General features: G+C 37.7%; 1 protein-coding gene across 6 annotated transcripts in view; it reads right to left on the bottom strand.

The window, feature by feature from the left end:
* Window positions 1-10,376: 10,376 nt before the first annotated feature.
* LOC148038517 (uncharacterized) overlaps window positions 10,377-18,775 on the bottom strand; it is a 74,396-nt gene continuing 65,997 nt past the window's right edge. For 2 of the 6 annotated variants that reach the window (XM_087672936.1, XM_087672973.1), the window contains exons 11-12: window positions 15,586-16,810; window positions 15,159-15,468 (exon numbers count right to left, since the gene is read on the bottom strand). In XM_087672936.1, the coding sequence (XP_087529062.1) occupies window positions 16,547-16,810 (264 nt within the window). In that variant the 3' untranslated portion in view covers window positions 15,159-15,468; window positions 15,586-16,546. Of the gene's footprint in view, window positions 10,657-14,488; window positions 14,640-15,158; window positions 15,469-15,585; window positions 16,811-18,775 lie in introns of those variants that run through there. The other 4 variants (XM_087672944.1, XM_087672953.1, XM_087672966.1 and 1 more) reach the window with 4 other exon arrangements.

Here is an 18,775-nt window from a genome sequence, read left to right as displayed (position 1 = left end):
AATATGTATTTCTCCTACAAGAGTTTATGGATATATTTACATGGAGCTATGATGAATTGAAGGGGATTCCCCTACTACTGCCATGCACATGACCCCATTGAAAGAAGGCAGTAATCTAGTAAGGCAAAAGGTTAGGCAAATGCCTTTTGAGCTAAGAGAGCCTCTTTTTGAGGAATTGATGCATCTAAGGAAGAAAGGTCTAATCTTTCATGTTGAACACATTAATGGTGCTCATTGGTTGTATAAGGAAGAAGAAGAACAATCAAATCCACCTATGCATAGATTTTTAGGAGCTAAACAAGCTGACAATAAAGGACTACTAGCCTCTACTCTTTATTGACCAAATTTTAGATTAGTTGGTAGGACAAGAAATGTACTCCTTTGTGGATTACTTTGCGGGCTACAATCAAATGGCCATAGCTAAGGAGGATAAGTTGAAAATTATGTTCATTACAATTTTTGGTACGTTTGTGTACCATGCCATGGCTTTTGGTCTATGCAATGCTCTTGGGTCTTGGTAAAGAATGGCTCACAAGACATTTGCCAATATTTTCCCTGAAGAACTTAAGGTTTTTATAGATGATTTAGGGGCGGCTATCACAATCCATGATAGAAAAATCATCATTCTATGTAAGTACTTTCAGCGTTGTTGTGAGTACTGCATAGCATTAAATCCTCGAAAGTGGGTTGGGTCATTTTGTGAGTGAGGTTGGCATTGCCACTACTAATCCTGAGAAAGTAGCAGTAATTGTGGTCATGAGCCCACCCACCAGCCCTAGGTTCATAGCTTGGTTTTATATGTAGGCTATTATCATCGGTTCATTAATGCATTAGCCGAGCGCTTATTACCTTTGATGAATTTACTGGTGCACAACCATGTTTTCGAATGGACTGAACCATGTACATTGGAATTTGAGGATGTTAAGATGGAATTATCTAAAACAACAATGTTAAAATCTCCAAAAAGAGGTGAGCTTTCTATATCTTTACGGTTGCAACAAGGAATAGTATCAATTGTTGCATATCATAGAGGTGAGCTTTCTGTATCTTTACTTGCAACAAGGCATAGTATCAATTGTTGCATATCATAGATTTAAAAGGCGGAGCTTTACCATCTGATCACTTTTGTAGGCCAAAAATTAGGTGTTTTGGAGCTTCATTATAGTCATTTAGAAAACTTATGTTTGGCTATGGTGTTTGCCACACCAAGAAGTTCAGACATTACATTCTTTCTTATAAGGTGGCATTTTTCACCAAGGCAACTAAGGGTCTATGCTTATTGTTGAACAAGCTTCAACCCCTTGATTGCCTAGCCAAGTGGTTAATCTCTTTTCAGAAGTTTAACTATGAGATTCGAAGTAAGCCACCAAAATTGCAAGGAATTGTTGAATGTTTAGTAGATTTTTGTGAGCCTAAGAAAAAATGGGTTGATATTAGTGATTGCAAAGATCTATGCAAGATTGATGCAGCCTTGATCCCATCATGGTATGTTTCTATTATGCATTATTGATCCACATGCAACCCGGTGAAAACTCTTTCCAAATCTGAGAAGAGGAAGATTAAGCAACAAGCACTTCGCTTTTCATTATAGCTGGTGTCTTGTATAGAAGGGGAGTGAATGAGGTGTATCTTTGTTGCGCGATGCATGATGAGGTACCATTCATTTTAGAGAAATGTCATGATTTAGCATGTGGGGGTCATTTTGCTGGACAGCTAACCACAGAAAGCTTTACGTGCTAGCTACTATTGGCTGACAATTTTCTAGGATGTTTTTGTATATGTTTAGCAATGCGACATCTGTTAGAGACACAATGCTAGGAAAAATTGTAAGAGGCCACTAAATCCCATGTTGGTGGCCTTTCCTTTTGAGAAGTGGGGCATTAACTTTGTTGGACGTATGCATCATTTGTCTACTACACGAAAGTGTTATATCATTGTAGCGACAAACTATTTTACGAAGTGGTCCAAAGCCCTTGCTACAATGAAGGATAATTTTGGAGCAAATTATTTGCCATTTTGTTCCACCTAAAGAACTTGTGTCCAATCGTGGGGGACACATTTTTTGAATAAAGTAATTGAGGCTTTGACAGAAGCTCTAAAGATTAAACACAATAAGACCACACCTTATAACCCCCAAGTGAATGGGCAAGTAGAGAGTACCAACAAGTAGCTTTTGTGGAGATTTTACCTAAGACAGTATCTAAAGACAAGTGTGATTGGGATAAAAAGTTGTATGTGGCTATTTGGTCTTATAATAGGATATTTTAAAAAGCTACATGCCACAGCCCTTTCAAATTAGTATATGGAAAAGAGTGTGTTTCACCTTTGGAGATTGAGTTGCCTACAGTAAGGTTCACTCTACACCATTCTTTGGGTGAAGAGCAAGCGTTGTAAGAAAGGTTTACTTTCCTTGTGCATCTTGATGAGATAAGATTACAATCCTTATTACACAAGAAGTAGAAAAGAAGCAAATGAAAGTGCTTCATAAACTTTGTGCTAGGAAGTATAAATTTTACAAGGGTCAATTGGTTCTATATTATGATGCCCATTGTGAGTTATTTCCGGGCAAAGTTAGAAACCAAGTGGGATGACTCTTATAATATTGTTCGTGTAGAAAAGAATGGCTCTAGATCTCATTTAGAGGGTTTGTAAGGGGTAGAATTCAAAACTAAAGTAAACTTCAATAAATTGAAGCCCTATTATGTATAGGGGTTGATGTTGACTTGGTGCCTTTGCATGTCCTTCAGCATTCAACTTAAATTTGCAAGGGGTGCCAAGACTTGGATGGGAAAAGTCATTCATTATCTTGAGCAACCATATTTAGAGCAATGTTACCACCAAGGAAAAGTGATCTAGTGGAGTATGGGTTATCACATTACTGAGTGCCAAGATAGATCTTTCATGTGGGACATTCAATTCTATTGCCATCATTGTCATCCGATTCTTACTAGCATCCCCATTGAGTTTAGTGAGAGGAAGGAGGGATTGTATAACCCCTCTCTAGGTTAGATTTTGATTATTATAAGTACAAGTAGATTGATCATTATGGCAGGTTATATCAATGAAGCCTTGGTTTATACATTATATTTTGATGGAGCTTCTCGAGGATCTGCTAAGCATGCAAGTGTAGGGGTCATCATAAAGGACCCCCATCATCGAGTGCTTTTGAAAATGGGAGTGTATTTAGGCACCACTTTTACAAATAACATGGAGGAATACAAGGGTTTGTTTATGGGGCTAAATTTAGCTAGACGTTATAATATTTGTCGATTATTGGTGAAAGGCAACTCCCATTTACTTAATGGGACCTATAGTATGAGAGATTCCATTCTAAGGATGTACCATCGTGTAGCCATGGACATCCATGAGATCTTTGAGATTGTAACTTGCCAACTGATCCTCCATCAATGGAATCGCTTTGCAAGCTCCCTAGCTAATTATGCCTTTATTGAAGATGTCTTTCTCAACTATGGTCGTGAGGGGTATTTACAATTGCCTCCTGATATCATCCCAAGGCTATTATGGGGGCTGCTTGTTGAGATATCCTCTTTTGGCTGCCGTCGATAGTTAATATGGATTATGAGCCAAGTAGCACTTGACCATCTTTCTATTCTTTCATGGACACATTGGATTGTTCAACAGAATATTCATCGGACTCCCCTTGCCATTTATACAAGGAGCTTAGCTAATAATTTGATGCATTTAGTGTAAGGCCTGAGCAACCCATCCCCTTGGTCTGTTTTTCTGCTTCAGTAGGGTTTATGTGAGGACCAAGGGTTTGCTTTTAGCACAAATAGTAGGTTGCTGAATGTGTGCTTTATGGTTATGTTCCCTTAGGCTAAGATGGTCATTTTTTTGTAGTAAAATGTTATATTTTGTTAGGCCAAAAGGGCCATTTCTTTAATAGAGAAATGATTTATTTCGTTAGGCCAAGAGGGCTATGTGTCTGTTTGGTGCAGGTGCATTTAATGATTCTTTGTTTAGTGCTACACTAGATAGGTTTGAAGGACCACCTGGAGGGGGCCAATTGCTACATGGACACTTCTTGCAACTAGTCTAGGTGATATCTTTCCTTTCCAAATTATTTTCTCTTAGCGGAATGTGTTGTGTATTTTGGGGATTTTCTTCTTTTTTGTCAAGGATCGACAGTCAAGGGATAAAATCCTAGAATTAGGTTAGGTATGTCTGGGGAGATTTGAGCAGTTGTTCGCCTACTATTAAGACATGGTAGGCATGTAAAGAGTTGTTTTAGAGGATAGTCCTAGTGACCCTGTCTTGCTAGCCTACCAAAAAGCTGACTCTAGGAATTCTTGTTACTTATGAGGCACCTAGGGAAGCCTACTAAGTAAAAGAAAATAATAATAAATATATCATACATATGTATGTATGTATGTGTGTATGTATGTATGTATGTATGTATGTATGTATGTATGTATGTATGTATGTATGTATGTATGTATGTATGTATGTATGTATGTATGTATGTATGTATGTATGTATGTATGTAACGAAGGTATAGAAAAAGGGGTTCTAACACCTGCAGCAATAAGGAAAAATAAAGAAAGAAATTTTTCAAAGAGCAGATGATTATCGCCTCACGAGAGCTTGGTAGTTTCCTAGGGACGAGTAGACATGGGTTCTTGGGGACGAGTAGACCCAAGGCCAATACCTTGTCTTCCTAGGGGTGGTATTCTACCGAAAAGAAAATAAGAATGGTTGAAGCAAAAATAAAAGTAAGCGGGAAAAAAAGTTTTAGTGTCACCTTGCGAGTGCTTCGTGGGTTCTTAGGTACTGAGACTAGACCTGAGGCCAATGCCTTGTTTTCCTTGGGTCCAATATGCTTAGCTCCCTCCTTTTTACACATCCGAGTACAAAATGATAAAGAATAGAGACCAAGATAAATAGAAATATATATATAAATGAGACAGGCTATAAGAGTACTCACTTAGTAAGAGTTCTTGGTCCACTTGTCCTCAGTTAGAAAGGCAGGTCAGACCACCACTTAGGATGACACGCTTGATAGCTCTTTTAGTCGGTCTGTATTGAAGCAATTGGTTAGAATCTAGCTTTTGACTTCTTTATCAGATTATGCTTAGTCTATCCCTCGTGGAATTCATGCCTTGATCTTATCAAGGAGTAGGGTGAGAGCTGTGTTATGATATGTTTTTTATTTCTCTTTGAAGTAGCTTGATGCTCTTTATGGTTTATGTGTATGTAGATCAATTTGTGGGTTTGACGAGCTGAGTCGCCCTATCTCGTAGTCACCAATGAGAGCTAATTTCAAGGCAGAATCTAAAGCGCAAAGTGGCTCGAGAGTTGTAAAAGTGGCAGTTTTGGTAGAAAATATATCAATCATAGAAAAAGGAGCTAGAGTTCTCCAAGGTGCCCTTCAACGCCAGAATCCAACATAAGTGTCAATTCATCGATCAGAGTCTGTTTGACCCTCCATTTAATGGCCACAAGGTTTGGCATTCTAAAGTAGCTAATTAATCTAGAAGTCAAAAAGTAAGTGATAGAGGCAAAGGTAATAGTTTCCGATACCACGAAGTCGGCTATCTAGTCGAATTGTGAATCCGAGGTCATTTGGCCCTTCGTTTGGCCTGAAACCACTTATCGGCTGTACAAATGCAAGGGAAATGAACCGGTTAATTTGTAAGAATGGGGCTTAAGAAGCCTAAAATGAACAAAAATTGAACGAGAGGGAGAGGGGGGATGCATTTTTTGACACACCCCTTCATGCCCCCCCCCCCCCCCCCCAAAAATGACAATTCTTGCCTTGTGAAATTACAAGGATCAGGCTTGGCCATTGCTTCCTACAATATTTTGCTCTTTTTCACCACAACAATCAAGAGAAATGATGTAGTGAATGAAAAGATCAAAATCTAGTCCTCTCTCCTCTTTCTCTCTTGCCATAATTATCGTTCATATGGGCTGAGAGGACGAGGGGGAATGGGTATTAAATCATGGTAAAATACAAGGAATGGAGCGAGGAAACATAAAGGTGAGCATCAGCATCTATGTGATGGTATCAGTGGCTTCATTTTTTAAAATACAATGTATCACATGTGCACGATTTAGCTTATCTCTTATGATTGTTAAGAGAGTTCAATGTTGTTCGCATGACATAATAATTTGTATATTGATGGACCACAATCCATACTAGTCACATAAATCAAAAAATCAAGAAAAATCAATAAATTATGTTTAAATAAATGAAAAAACTATAAAAATAGTCTTTTTGAAGAAAAAAATTAAAAATTTTAGTTTTAGTGCTCAAAATTATCAAAATTTGTGTGTGTGTGTGTGTGTGTGTGTGTGTGTGTGTGTGTGTGTGATGAGAGTGGGACATGAGGATTTGCTCAATCTACCTCCATTTTTGTGTGATAAGTACATATGTACTACTTATTCATACCAAAAATAATGACAAAATTCTTTTACACCTATGCACGAAAAAAAAACCTAAATGGTTGGACAAAAATGATTGAAATAATATAAGATTTGAATAAGTATTGATTTCATTGCATTTCATTACATATAGGCTTCGATTTATTTAAGGTCAAAAAAGAATAGTAGCACGAGTTAGCTCAGTACTGTCACTTTGCAATGCACCATAACGTTAGAGAAAAGAAATTGTGGAAAGACTATTTTCGCATAACACTTGGCTGATTTATAGATAAATGTGTTTGAGCACAATGAGTCATACACGTTGCATTTGCATTCAAGCATGGTATCAAAAGAAAAACTCCTCGATGCATAGCACTTGTATCCCTAGTTGTGACCAATGTTGTGTCTGAGGTTCCTTCTATAAGGTAGCACAATGATCTTTGGAGAGACGTTATGTGAGGCTGAAATATTCTTGGATTGTTATACACATCATGAGAGGATTTTGTCGCGTATGTTCTTTATGTTTGAGGCAGCACCTCTTGGGGTCAATGCTGATCTTTGCAGAGACGTTATGTGAGGCTGAAATATTCTTGGATTGTTATACACATCATGAGAGGATTTTGTCGCGCATGTTCTTTATGTTTGAGGAAGCACCTCTTGGGGTCAATGCTTGGGGTGTAGGAGAGTCGTAGGAGCTAGTGCAATTAGTTGAAGGGCGGGGCGGGGGGGAGGGGTTGCTCTTTTTGTGTGTATAACGAGGTGTTGGTCACCTATATGTATGGGATACTCCCTTTGCTTAGAGTTGGGATGGGTAGTATGTTGGACTACAATTTGAAATTTATGTCTACAAACGCATTAGTTAGATAAACCATATTGTATTGTCCAGACGCTCTTGGTCGCGAGGTAGTGAGGGTTGTTTAGAGAGTGTAGAAGCTCGGCTAGAGCCTTAGAGCTAGCGTTAGGCCCGTTTTTGGCCCCAACATACCCATTGTTGTTAATATTTATGTTATTCGCAATATCATTTCTTTGTACGCATAACATATTTTCTTCATTTTTAAGAGTCATATGATTATCTATAGTCTTTGTAGACATTAAACAATCAAAAACATTATTGAAAGTCTTTGAAGATCCATACTTATGCATCAAATCTTGATACATATAGTTGTCGAGTCTTTCCAAGTTTCTAAAGCACTATGATAAGAAATCAATTGTGAAATTGGGATCACTTGGCCCAAAGTCCCAAGGAGAAGTGCCAATAAGGGGTGCTCTTTTTGTGTGTATAACGAGGTGTTAGTCACCTATATGTATGGGATACTCCCTCTGCTTAGAGTTGGGATGGGTAGTATGTCAGACTACAATTTGAAATTTATGTCTACAAACGCATTAGTTAGATAAACCATATTGTATTATCCAGACGCTCTTGGTCGCGAGGTAGTGAGGGTTGTTTGGAGAGTGTAGAAGCTCGGCTAGAGCCTTAGAGCTAGCGTTAGGCCCGTTTTTGGCCCCAACATACCCATTGTTGTTAATATTTATGTTATTCGCAATGTCCTTTCTTTGTACGCATAACATATTTTCTTCATTTTTAAGAGTTATATGATTATCTATAGTCTTTGTAGACATTAAACAATCAAAAACATTATTGAAAGTCTTTGAAGATCCATACTTATGCATCAAATCTTAATACATATAGTTGTCGAGTCTTTCCAAGTTTCTAAAGCACTATGATAAGAAATCAATTGTGAAATTGGAATCACTTGGCCCAAAGTCCCAAGGAGAAGTGCCAATAAGGGGTGCTCTTTTTGTGTGTATAACGAGGTGTTAGTCACCTATATGTATGGGATACTCCCTCTGCTTAGAGTTGGGATGGGTAGTATATTGGACTACAATTTGAAATTTATGTCTACAAACGCATTAGTTAGATAAACCATATTATATTATCCAGACGCTCTTGGTCGCGAGGTAGTGAGGGTTGTTTGGAGAGTGTAGAAGCTCGGCTAGAGCCTTACAGTTAGTGTTAGGCCCGTTTTTGGCCCCAACATACCCATTGTTGTTAATATGTATGTTATTCGCAATGTCCTTTCTTTGTACGCATAACATATTTTCTTCATTTTTAAGAGTCATATGATTATCTATAGTCTTTGTAGACATTAAACAATCAAAAACATTATTGAAAGTCTTTGAAGATCCATACTTATGCATCAAATCTTGATACATATAGTTGTCGAGTCTTTCCAAGTTTCTAAAGCACTATGATAAGAAATCAATTGTGAAATTGGGATCACTTGGCCCAAAGTCCCAAGGAGAAGTGTCCATAAGCATTCTGTCCAATGACCAGTCACGTGTGAGTGTTCTAGTTAGAGATATTGGAAGAGACATAACTTAGTTCAATGACTCTCGAATGGGATTTAAATATGGTATACATGTCTTTTTTTGATAGAGCTTGACATGACTAGTGCAAAGATATTTTGATTAATAAAGTTGTGAGCATGTTCTCCAAGCATAATAAATATTTCTACAACTCATTTGTTGTAGCATGTTCTTTCTCCTTAACATGAAACATTATGCACATCCCTCTTGAGATTTTATCTTAGGGAGGGTCCACTTATAAATATATCTACATATCATGTGGGTTTAAGATAAGAGAGTTAAAAAATACCATTTTTACACAATTTTTTACATACAAAAGGATATCATGTATAGGGGGTTAATCATAGATTGAATAGAAAAGAGTTGTGTTTTATCCAAGAAAAACTCGCATACAAGTGTGTTTATATATAGGCCTTAAATGCACATGATATAGAGGATATGCATGTAATGAACCCCTCAAGGCTTTTTCTTGACTCAAATCTAAGCTTTATTGATGCACAAATGTCACATTTGGAGAATGTGCTAGTTTGGGCAAGAAGTACCATCTTGAAGGTTATATTCCAAAGGCATGAAAAGATTGATCGTGAAAGGCTTGCATATTCAAGTGATGTTAGTGTCATGTTTACTTCATTTAGTATATCTACTTGCTTGTAGATAGTAGGCAAAACCAATTGTGTTTCATGATTACCATAGATCAATGTCCTTGATTTATGGGGCATTCTCTTTGCATTCTTGTTGATAAACTCTTGAATGATCGTCTTTTCCATCTCCACATGTTCATGACCTTTGCAAATAATTTACGTATTTCCACGACTTGCTTTTTTGCATCCTTGAAGAAACTTCTTCTTACACCTATAGAAATTCCTCCTGGTAATTTCATGTATTGTGTACCAGCCTATGTTGCAAAATTATTTGCCATGATACATGAAGTTTAGAGTTTCAATGCTTAACTCAGTACTCAATTCCATGCTTATATTATCATATATGTAGGCTGATTCCCATATACTGCCCTAACTCCAAAAAAACCAACCTTGTCTCCATTGCTATATTTCTTTTTGCCATTTCACAACACCTTTTGTCACAACAATCATTTTTTGCAACCTTTTGTAAATCCACAAATGTACACTTCTTTGAGTATGCTAGCTTTGTGTTAGTCTTTGTAGCCATCTTCATCTTTATCCTCCAAGTTACTTTCAAATTGTCAAACTGGTAGCATTTGCCAATATCATCAAATGACACTTGTTAAGTTTCATTGGATTTGAGAGGGTTACCATTGTAAAAAGTTAGTTGTCTAATTGGCCTAGTAACTATACTCAAATGTGGTAGGTTGGAGTCATTGTCCCACGACTCATTTTTTCCTTCTAGGTGCTTTTCAAGGATAATATCTAGATGGTTTTCAACAAGCTCACTAAAGTTGATTGCCTTGTGTGGTTGAACCAAGAATATCACTCCTTCCCCGTGATTCTTAATCCGATCATCATTTCATATAAGAACCCTTTTTTGTCACCATGATTCTCTAACCATATCTGATTCCTCTAGTACACCAATGATCTCCATATAATTATCCACATTGACCTACATATGATTATCGACATATAGCTACATATACTTGTTTGCATTGACCTCCACCCAAGTGACATGCATTTGTCTTGAGGCATGATCCATCATCAACTACATCATATGTAAGCATTTCAATTGGCCACTTGATGATGCTTCCAACTACGTCTAACATTGTTAGTGCTCCCATCATTGGAAAAGGAAGCCTCCATGCATTCTCAATACTATAATTACATGAACAGGAACACATATTGCCAATATATTCAAAGTCACATTTTTTGAAAGTGTTGATGGAATGAATGACACCATATCTCTTTCTTGAGTTTGCATGAGTCATATGGATTGTACCTACAAAAATAAAAGTTATAAAGATAAGTTTAATACATTATAATGAATTTTAGCAAAAATATTCCATTATGTTTCTAGCTTAGAATTATAAGTAATTTTTCTAGTAATAATATATAATATGAAAATGAGGGGGATGCATAGTATTATAGGAATGCAACTCAAACCTATTTTCTTAATGGGAGTCAATTGCATAATGTAATGAGAAATTATTATGGTTGAGGCTCAATCCCAAAATTGAGCATGACAAGGAGAGAAGACGAGATAGCTTGAGTATAATACTTATAAGAAGCAAAGCATTATAGAGGTCTCAATTTGAGTATTATAGAAATGAAACTCAAACCTGTGTCTTTACTTTGACTCAATCTCATGATGAAATGAGAAGAGGTACAAGCCAATGTCTCATTTATCAAGATACTATTTAAAATATGTGCATGAAGCCATGTATGATGCATATCACTATAGAAAACTTATTTAAATCTCATTTTTTAAGGCTCAATCTCAAAGTGGAGCACAAAAAACACAATGATATAACATCATGAAAAGGAAAGTTGGATCTATTATGATGACTTGATTTAAAAATTGAGGCTTTATGTGTAAGAGATTCTCCTTATAGAGGCTCAATCTCAAAATTGAGCCTAACAAGGAGAGAGAAGGATACACAACTTAAGCGTGAAGTCTTGTGAGAAGTGTAGTGTTATAGAAAACTTGGTTTGAGTTTTATAGGAATGAAAGTGATATATGAGACAAATACACTATTTCAAAATTGAGCATGAAATTATGAGGCATATGAAAATGGATGGCCTACTTAAATCTCATTTCTGAGGTTCAATCTCAAAATGAACTCAATTAAATATAGGGACACAATACCATAAAAAGGAGATTTGGATATGTTATGACTCAAATAAAAAATTGAAGCTTGATGGGTGAGAGGTTATTACGACAGAGGGTCAATCTCAAAATTGAGTGTGACTAGGAGAGAGGAAGAGATGCATCTTAAGGATAAAGAGTTGTAGCAATTCTAGCTAAGTGAAGGCAAAGTAAGCTGGTACCAAAATATGTTGTTCGAGACATGACTTAAAAAAGGTCATACAGGTTGTAGATTGGTTCATGGTTACAAGGTTAAGGAGTAAAGCTTTGGCACCTTGGAAAATTTTTGTGCTTTTGTTTAATGTGCATTAAGTAGTTGCCTAGTAGTGTCTCTCTCTCTCTCTCTCTCTCTCTCTCTCTCTCTCATGTAGTCCCTCTTTCTCTTCTACATGTCTATTGGAAAGCCAACATGAAGGATCCTTCTTCCTCTGTTATCAAAATAGTGCCTAGTAGTTAACAGAAAGAGGGAGTTCAACTTGAGCCTTGTCAAGAGTGCATCAGCTTGGCATAGAGCAAATGAAGTCAAGGGGCACTATGGGCATAGATGTATCTATTGATGCTCATCAAGATGTACTACTCACAACAGGGTAGGACTATGGGAATCATCAAATGTCAAAGCATACTTCGATAAGACTACATGAAGTGCATCAACTTGGCACTAAGCCGATGAATTCAAGGGGCACACTTGGCATAGATGTATCTGATGATCAAGAGGTACTACTCACAATAGTGTAGGGCTTTCTTGGATATGACAATATGAAGCAAAGAGAAAAAGAGAATACTGCCAAAAGGTACAAGAGAGAAAACTCCAACAAGTTACACGTGAGGCCAATGAAGAGAAGAGGAGGGTGGCTAGAAATGTAGCTAGATTCTTTGCCAAAGAGACTTTTGAAATGGATGAAGCAGCAGTGAAGAATATTTTTAGCTACTTTTTCCTTCTTCCATCATTCCAAAATTTCATACATTGGATATATGGATCAAAGGTCAAAGTAAATGAGGTGCTTGTTTTGAGAATGCATCTTGAACTCGATAAAGCAACCCAAGTCTTCAAGTGTACTATTTATCCAAAGGTCTACCATGCTAATGCTAATGAATGTATCCTCAAATGATATCACAAGGCCTTCTCTAAGTGTTCAAGCAACATTCTAAGTTTAAATATACATTGCATGAATCTTTATGGAGTAAGAACAAGGTTAGCTACCATGGATGATGGAGATCTTCATTGAGATGCATGCAAAGAAAAGGACGAATAAGTATATTGGTTGTCCCAAAAATACATATGAATACCACTTGCATAAATAGAATAACATTTGGTCTCGATATCCAATAAAATTAAGAAATATCTATTTAGTATACTCATCACGCAAGTCAATACTACATAACTAATGTCCTATTTCGTTACATCCATCGATCATTGGGGTTGAAAGTACTTAGGCACCTACTTACTTGTCTTGTAGCTAGGTGACTTCTAGACCAAAAACTCTATTGGCTTGTGTTTCATCAACTCACATGGATGAGGCCTAACTGGGTAGCTCACACAACAACCAGATCACCAAGTGACTACCTAGTCATCTAGTAGATTTTCGTGTGATGAATTAGCTAATTAGCTAGAATTCCAGTTGAAGAACTCGGGGATCTGGTCAATTCACTTGCAAGTTAATACCTAGCTTGGGAGCAACTACCTAAATTATTATTCATACTTCCAAGTGTGAAGCTAGCTAGGTAGCCAATTACTAGTTCAATGATGAACAACTAACTACCTTGCTACTATTTTAGTTGCCTCGACTATCTAGGTAGCTACTCAATGGTTTTCAAGTTGAGAGCTACTTAGGTTGCTAGTTAGGAGATGGCTATGTTAGGGGATGCTTAGGTCAAAAAATAGATTTCAAAAACTATCTAGTTAGTCAAGCAATACTTTGTAAGTAGCTAATTAGGGGCACCTTTTTTCAGGAACTACCTAGTTAGCCATGGGATGCTCAAGCTAGGGATGATTGGTTAAGGTACTATCTAATTAGTCAAGGAATCCTTAGGACAAGGAATGGGACTACATAGTCAAGGGATGCTTGGCTAATGGACTACCTAGTTTGTCAAGAGATTCTTACATCAAGGGTGTTTGTTTCAAGAACTACCTAGATAGTCACGGGATGCTTTGTTAGTAGCTAGTCAAGGGATGATTAGGTCACAAACTATGTTTCAAGAACTATCTAGTTAGTCGGAAGATGCTTTGTCAATAGCTAGTCTAGGGAAGCTTGTTTCAAGAACCTACTTAGCATTGCTTCTATGCTTTGATGATAGGAAAATTTGCAAGAAAACTCTCCTAAGGGCATGTATTTCATCCATCATTTAGGTTCTTTGCAACAATATAGTTTACTTACTCTGCTTGGTTTGAGAGGTGGTAAGTTGTATCAAACAAAGTTAGGTTCTAATGGCTTCAAATACGCTCTTCCAAAAAGAAGTAAATAGGGAATCGTGATGATTAACAAACCTCTTTAGTAACCTATGGAATCTAAAAATCTCCTTTACAAACACCCTTGTAAATTTGAAGCCTTACATATTGTCTTAATTAAAAGGTGAGTAACCTTTATCAAAATGTTCACAATCACCATGATAGATTTGTACCCTCCTTGAGAAGAGGATAGCCCTACTATAGAATCCACATTGATAAACTTCAATTTCATCTAAGGGATGATGTCAAATGGCTAAAGCTTATCTACAATCTTGACATTCTCATCTTTCACCTATCAACATGTTAGGCATTCATGACAATTAAGTAAACCATCCCTTAATTTTTCTTAATAATAGTTCTTTATTATCACATTGAGCATCTTAACATAGCTATGGTGATTTGAGAATGGGGAATCAAGGGCTTCCCAAAGCATCTTCTTCTTAAGCTTTTGACTTGAAGGAATGCAGAGTGTTGTCTTAAAGTAGGCATGTACTTCCCTAATGGAGAAGTCTTGAAGTAAACATGTCACTCTCAAATGGAAAAGTCTTGAGCAATAGCTGGAATCTTTTCATCGTCAACCAATTGCCAACCATGCCAATGATTACCACACATTCAAGCCGTCCATCAATTGGATTTTTCAAGAATCACCTATCACCTTTGGTAGCTTGACCTTCAACAATATTAGCAAAGTGTGGACGATTTGAAGGGTGACTATATTAGCTATATTTCACACATGCGTCCTCTCTCTCTCTCTCTCAACGTATCAAATAACAAATCCAAATCTTATTCATATTGATTTTTAGCACATGAAATAAAATATCAAATAGTGTTATAAATAAAGGTATCAAATTAACCAAACTTTAGGTGACAAATAGAGCAACATTAACGACTTTACCATTGTACTTTGAGATACACCGAACCACTATTGCCTAAGCATGAAAATGAGTAGTGCTAGCTGCTATTATTCAACCAACTCTAAGCACAATCAAGCAATTATGAAGTTTCTACTCACGTCTTTAAAAGAAATGCCTCGCTTTCTTAGCAACCATAGCATACTTTCAATTATAAGGTCATACTTGTGAAGTATATTTACACAATTGATATTTTTAGCACGCATTTGTAGAGGCCTACAGTTGAGAGATTAAATATTTGACTTTTATATCCTATCCAATTGTTGATGGTGTGAAGAAACAACAAAGCTCGCGGATTGAGCTTTATTGGATTATCTAAATGAGGTATATGAACTTATAAAAGAATATGAGGTCTGAATTAAGAATCCCAAAAAAAAATGTGAACATAAACAAATTTTAAAAATATATGCCAATAGAGTGTTAAGTACCACATTAAACCTTTGTTTTGGATATTAAGTGGTCTCCTTTTTCGAACTCAAATGTCAAATAATAATTAAGAAGCGTATACCAAAGTCATCAATTGCACTGATGTAGATTCCATAATGGTGAGACATATGCTAACGATCCCACCCATTTATTCAGCCAAATCTACGTACAAACAAATTTCACATTAATTGCGCATACTTTAACCGCTAAAAGAAAGCTCGACTCGCGAATAAGTCGTTTATGGTTTGTAATAAAGAAATACATTGGCTTAGGAATTACCTTGGCTTAGATCATTGTAAATGAAAGGTTCTATTGTAAACGAAGGGGCCGCAATCCATTCCATACGAGTAGAGTAGTCCATACAACCGGAATGTCCAGACTAGTAAGATCTACGGTAAGGGGGCCGGTAAAGTGACGCCCCCTGAGGAGTGATGTTTGTGTGTGTCATTGGCGGACCAACTCTGAAAGACCTGCGTATGTCTTTCATCCAAAAGTGATGAGGTGGAGCTCCTTGATTGGTCAAAGAGGGATTAGATTAGCATTGGGTCCTTATAATCTCCTGTCGCACATCTGTGTACACGCAGGAATTCCTGTTGGCAGCCATCGGAATACTCCATCTATAAGGATTGACCCATGTGAAAACCTCAGTCGAGACCGTGCATTAGCTTAGCAAGTGCGACTTGCATTATTGTTCGCTCCTGTAACCAACTCGGAACAAGATGGCTTCCGGCCTGACCTTTAAAGATGAACGTCTTGACGGAACAAGCCTGCTACTAGAGATTGTGTCGGACCTTAACCATAGGGCCCCCAGCAATATTAATCTATTATAAATATTATGTGCACAAAACTACATGTGCAGGAAATTTCTTTAGGGCAAAGACTGTACGAGGGTTGAAGTGATTGAAGGTATCTTGAGGTGTCCTTCATGCATCTCCAAGTAATCCTGTTGAGCTTCATGCCTTGTGATTGTCCTGCTCCTTCATCAAGAAGGGTAGCATTCGCAGGCTATCTATGATTTGCATTACCTTGCGTGGAATTCATCGTGACAACTTTACAGTGGTCAGTGACCGGAACCCACCCCTCTTTTGACACGTCTGCCTTGTTTCTCAGATACAAGCGATGAGTTATCATCCCTTTCATTCAGCCATTTTGGAGAAAGCATGGCATTGAAACAGTGCTTTGCCAATTTTGTCAATACATTAACCAATTCTTCCAGATGCGGGTTGCAAAGGGGAGGTGATTAACCAATGCGACCGTGCTGCTGTATTAAATGTTCGAAGGCATCAAGAGCAGCCTTTTGCAAAGCAGAATCACCCGGTTCACCTGAGGGTCCAAGCAGGCATGCAGATTGTGTGCAACTCTGAAGGATGCTTACTAATTCAGTAACAACTGCTGGAAATGCACAGATACACTTTGAGATTGCTTCAATTACCACCAGCAAATACTCCGAGGAGCTACAAACAGTCTGCCAAACAAATGGTACATGGGCAATCACCTGCATCCACTAGCCAATAATTCAATTTGCAAGACAAGATGGCCTTCAAATGCTCAAAAGTTTGCCATCATCTCTCTCACAGCTAGAAAAATGAGATGTCATTATTGATTTGTCGTGAAAAACAATCCTGAACTTCAGTTGAGCTCACAAAAACAGTGAGCACTTCTCGGAAACCCCTGTGCCCAACCTCTGAATGTCCTCCATTGAAGCACACAATTTTTTTTGTGCTGAGAATCAAATTCCTGGAGGCCATTCTTGTAAAAAATCAAGTAACAAGACTCAGGCCCTGTGACATCCCATCTAATGGATTGATTGAAGTGGATGCATATCTTATCCAACTCTCTCTTTACTGACCCCTGGACCCCTTCCCAACCACCCCCTAGCTTGTTGTCCCAGTGCTCCCCAGTGATCAAGTTCTAAAGTTGCGAAACTTGGTATTGAGTAGAACATATTTGGAACTAAAGAAACTGCAAAAAAGAGTACAGAAATATAATAGGGAAATACAGAAAATACTACAAGAAATTAAAGACCCGATTGATGTGAATAGTCAGTCTTCCATAAAATAAGGGCTTTCAGAAGTAGAAAACAACCCTGTGATAATTTGCAGGAACTAGAGCAGCTGGTAGTTGATGGAGATTCGAGAAATGGATAAGAAAAAGAGTCAATAAAATGAGTCCATTAGGACAAAGGAAAATGGTACAATTTCAGCATTTGGAGCTCCACCTCAGAGACTGATGTGCTGATCACCATGACCTTCTCAGGAAAGTTTCAAAATAGTGAAGAAATGAATGGGAGATAAGTATCACTCCTTTGAGGAGTGATGGTTCACAAGCAATCTTTGAACAGGAAAATGTGCAAGTGTCGAGCTTCTCAGAACAGGAACAAGAGGCGAGACATGTAAGACAGGCAACAAGAAAGATCATCTTCCCCAACTTGCAAAACTCCCTTGGACAGCCCATTTCTCTGGACGAAATGAATTAGAGCTTGAAAAAATGGTGTGATAGAACAAACTTCTAGCTCCGATGGGATAACAACCACATTGCCAATCTAGGTGCCTGTTTTAGGAGCTGTTCCAGCCATGGAGTGCATTGAATGCGAGCACCAGCTGATCAAGGGTTCTCAAGGGCAAGCAACAGCAGATTTTCCTCTTTTAGGGGCTGGCAAGAGTGCATGTTGGGCATCTCTAAGGGTTGACTGCAAACTATCAGCCATTCATAGCAGGGCAGCAGCGGATTTCAGCCAGTTTTGGCGACAAAATTCTGAATTTTCTCTCTTCGTCTCTCTCTCTCTCATCTACAATCATTCCCTCAGCAATTCTCAGCCATTTCAGTAGATATCAACCATTATAAGTAAGCAACATGAGCCTTACCTGTTGTAAGCCCTAATTTACAGCAAAAATTGCAAGACTACTACTTGAAATGAGCAGCTGAAATTTGAAGATTTCCACAGATTTCAAGAGGCTAGCCAATCCTTTTGAATATGGGGTTCATTTTGACTAGCCAAGGGTCAATTGGAGGCCAACCCCTGTTAGATCGAGGGGTAAATTAGATTGAAGGCTTGCTGGTCATTTTTGACAGCAAGTAGCATTGATTTTAAGGGAGATTGAAGCAATCTCCATGTACTTATTCCAATTGCAATAAAAATAAAGAAATACTACAAGGGGCACCAGTTTTGGGGCCAATCGGGAGTCTACTATCCAAGATGACTTGGTAACATTTGTATTTTCACTTCATGTGAATCTATTGCTTGTTGTAATGTGTATAATCAAGTCACTCACCACCCTTTCGAAGAAGGAAGGCTAGTTTCATTAGGGATATTACAATGATCTACTATATCCTTGTTTACATTCACATCATTCACTCCCTTGTTCACTCCAAGGGATTGTATTCCACCAAGTCATTTTTGTGCGAATATACCCTATCAATAGGCACTTTTTACCCTCTTGCATGGGAGGGTTTTCTATCCTCATGTAAA

The sequence above is a fragment of the Lygodium microphyllum genome, chromosome 3 (assembly GCF_053477565.2).
Source record: "Lygodium microphyllum isolate KBCC chromosome 3, Lygodium_microphyllum_v1.1.10, whole genome shotgun sequence".
NCBI lineage: Eukaryota > Viridiplantae > Streptophyta > Polypodiopsida > Schizaeales > Lygodiaceae > Lygodium > Lygodium microphyllum.
This window is presented reverse-complemented; position numbering and strand designations above follow the sequence as displayed.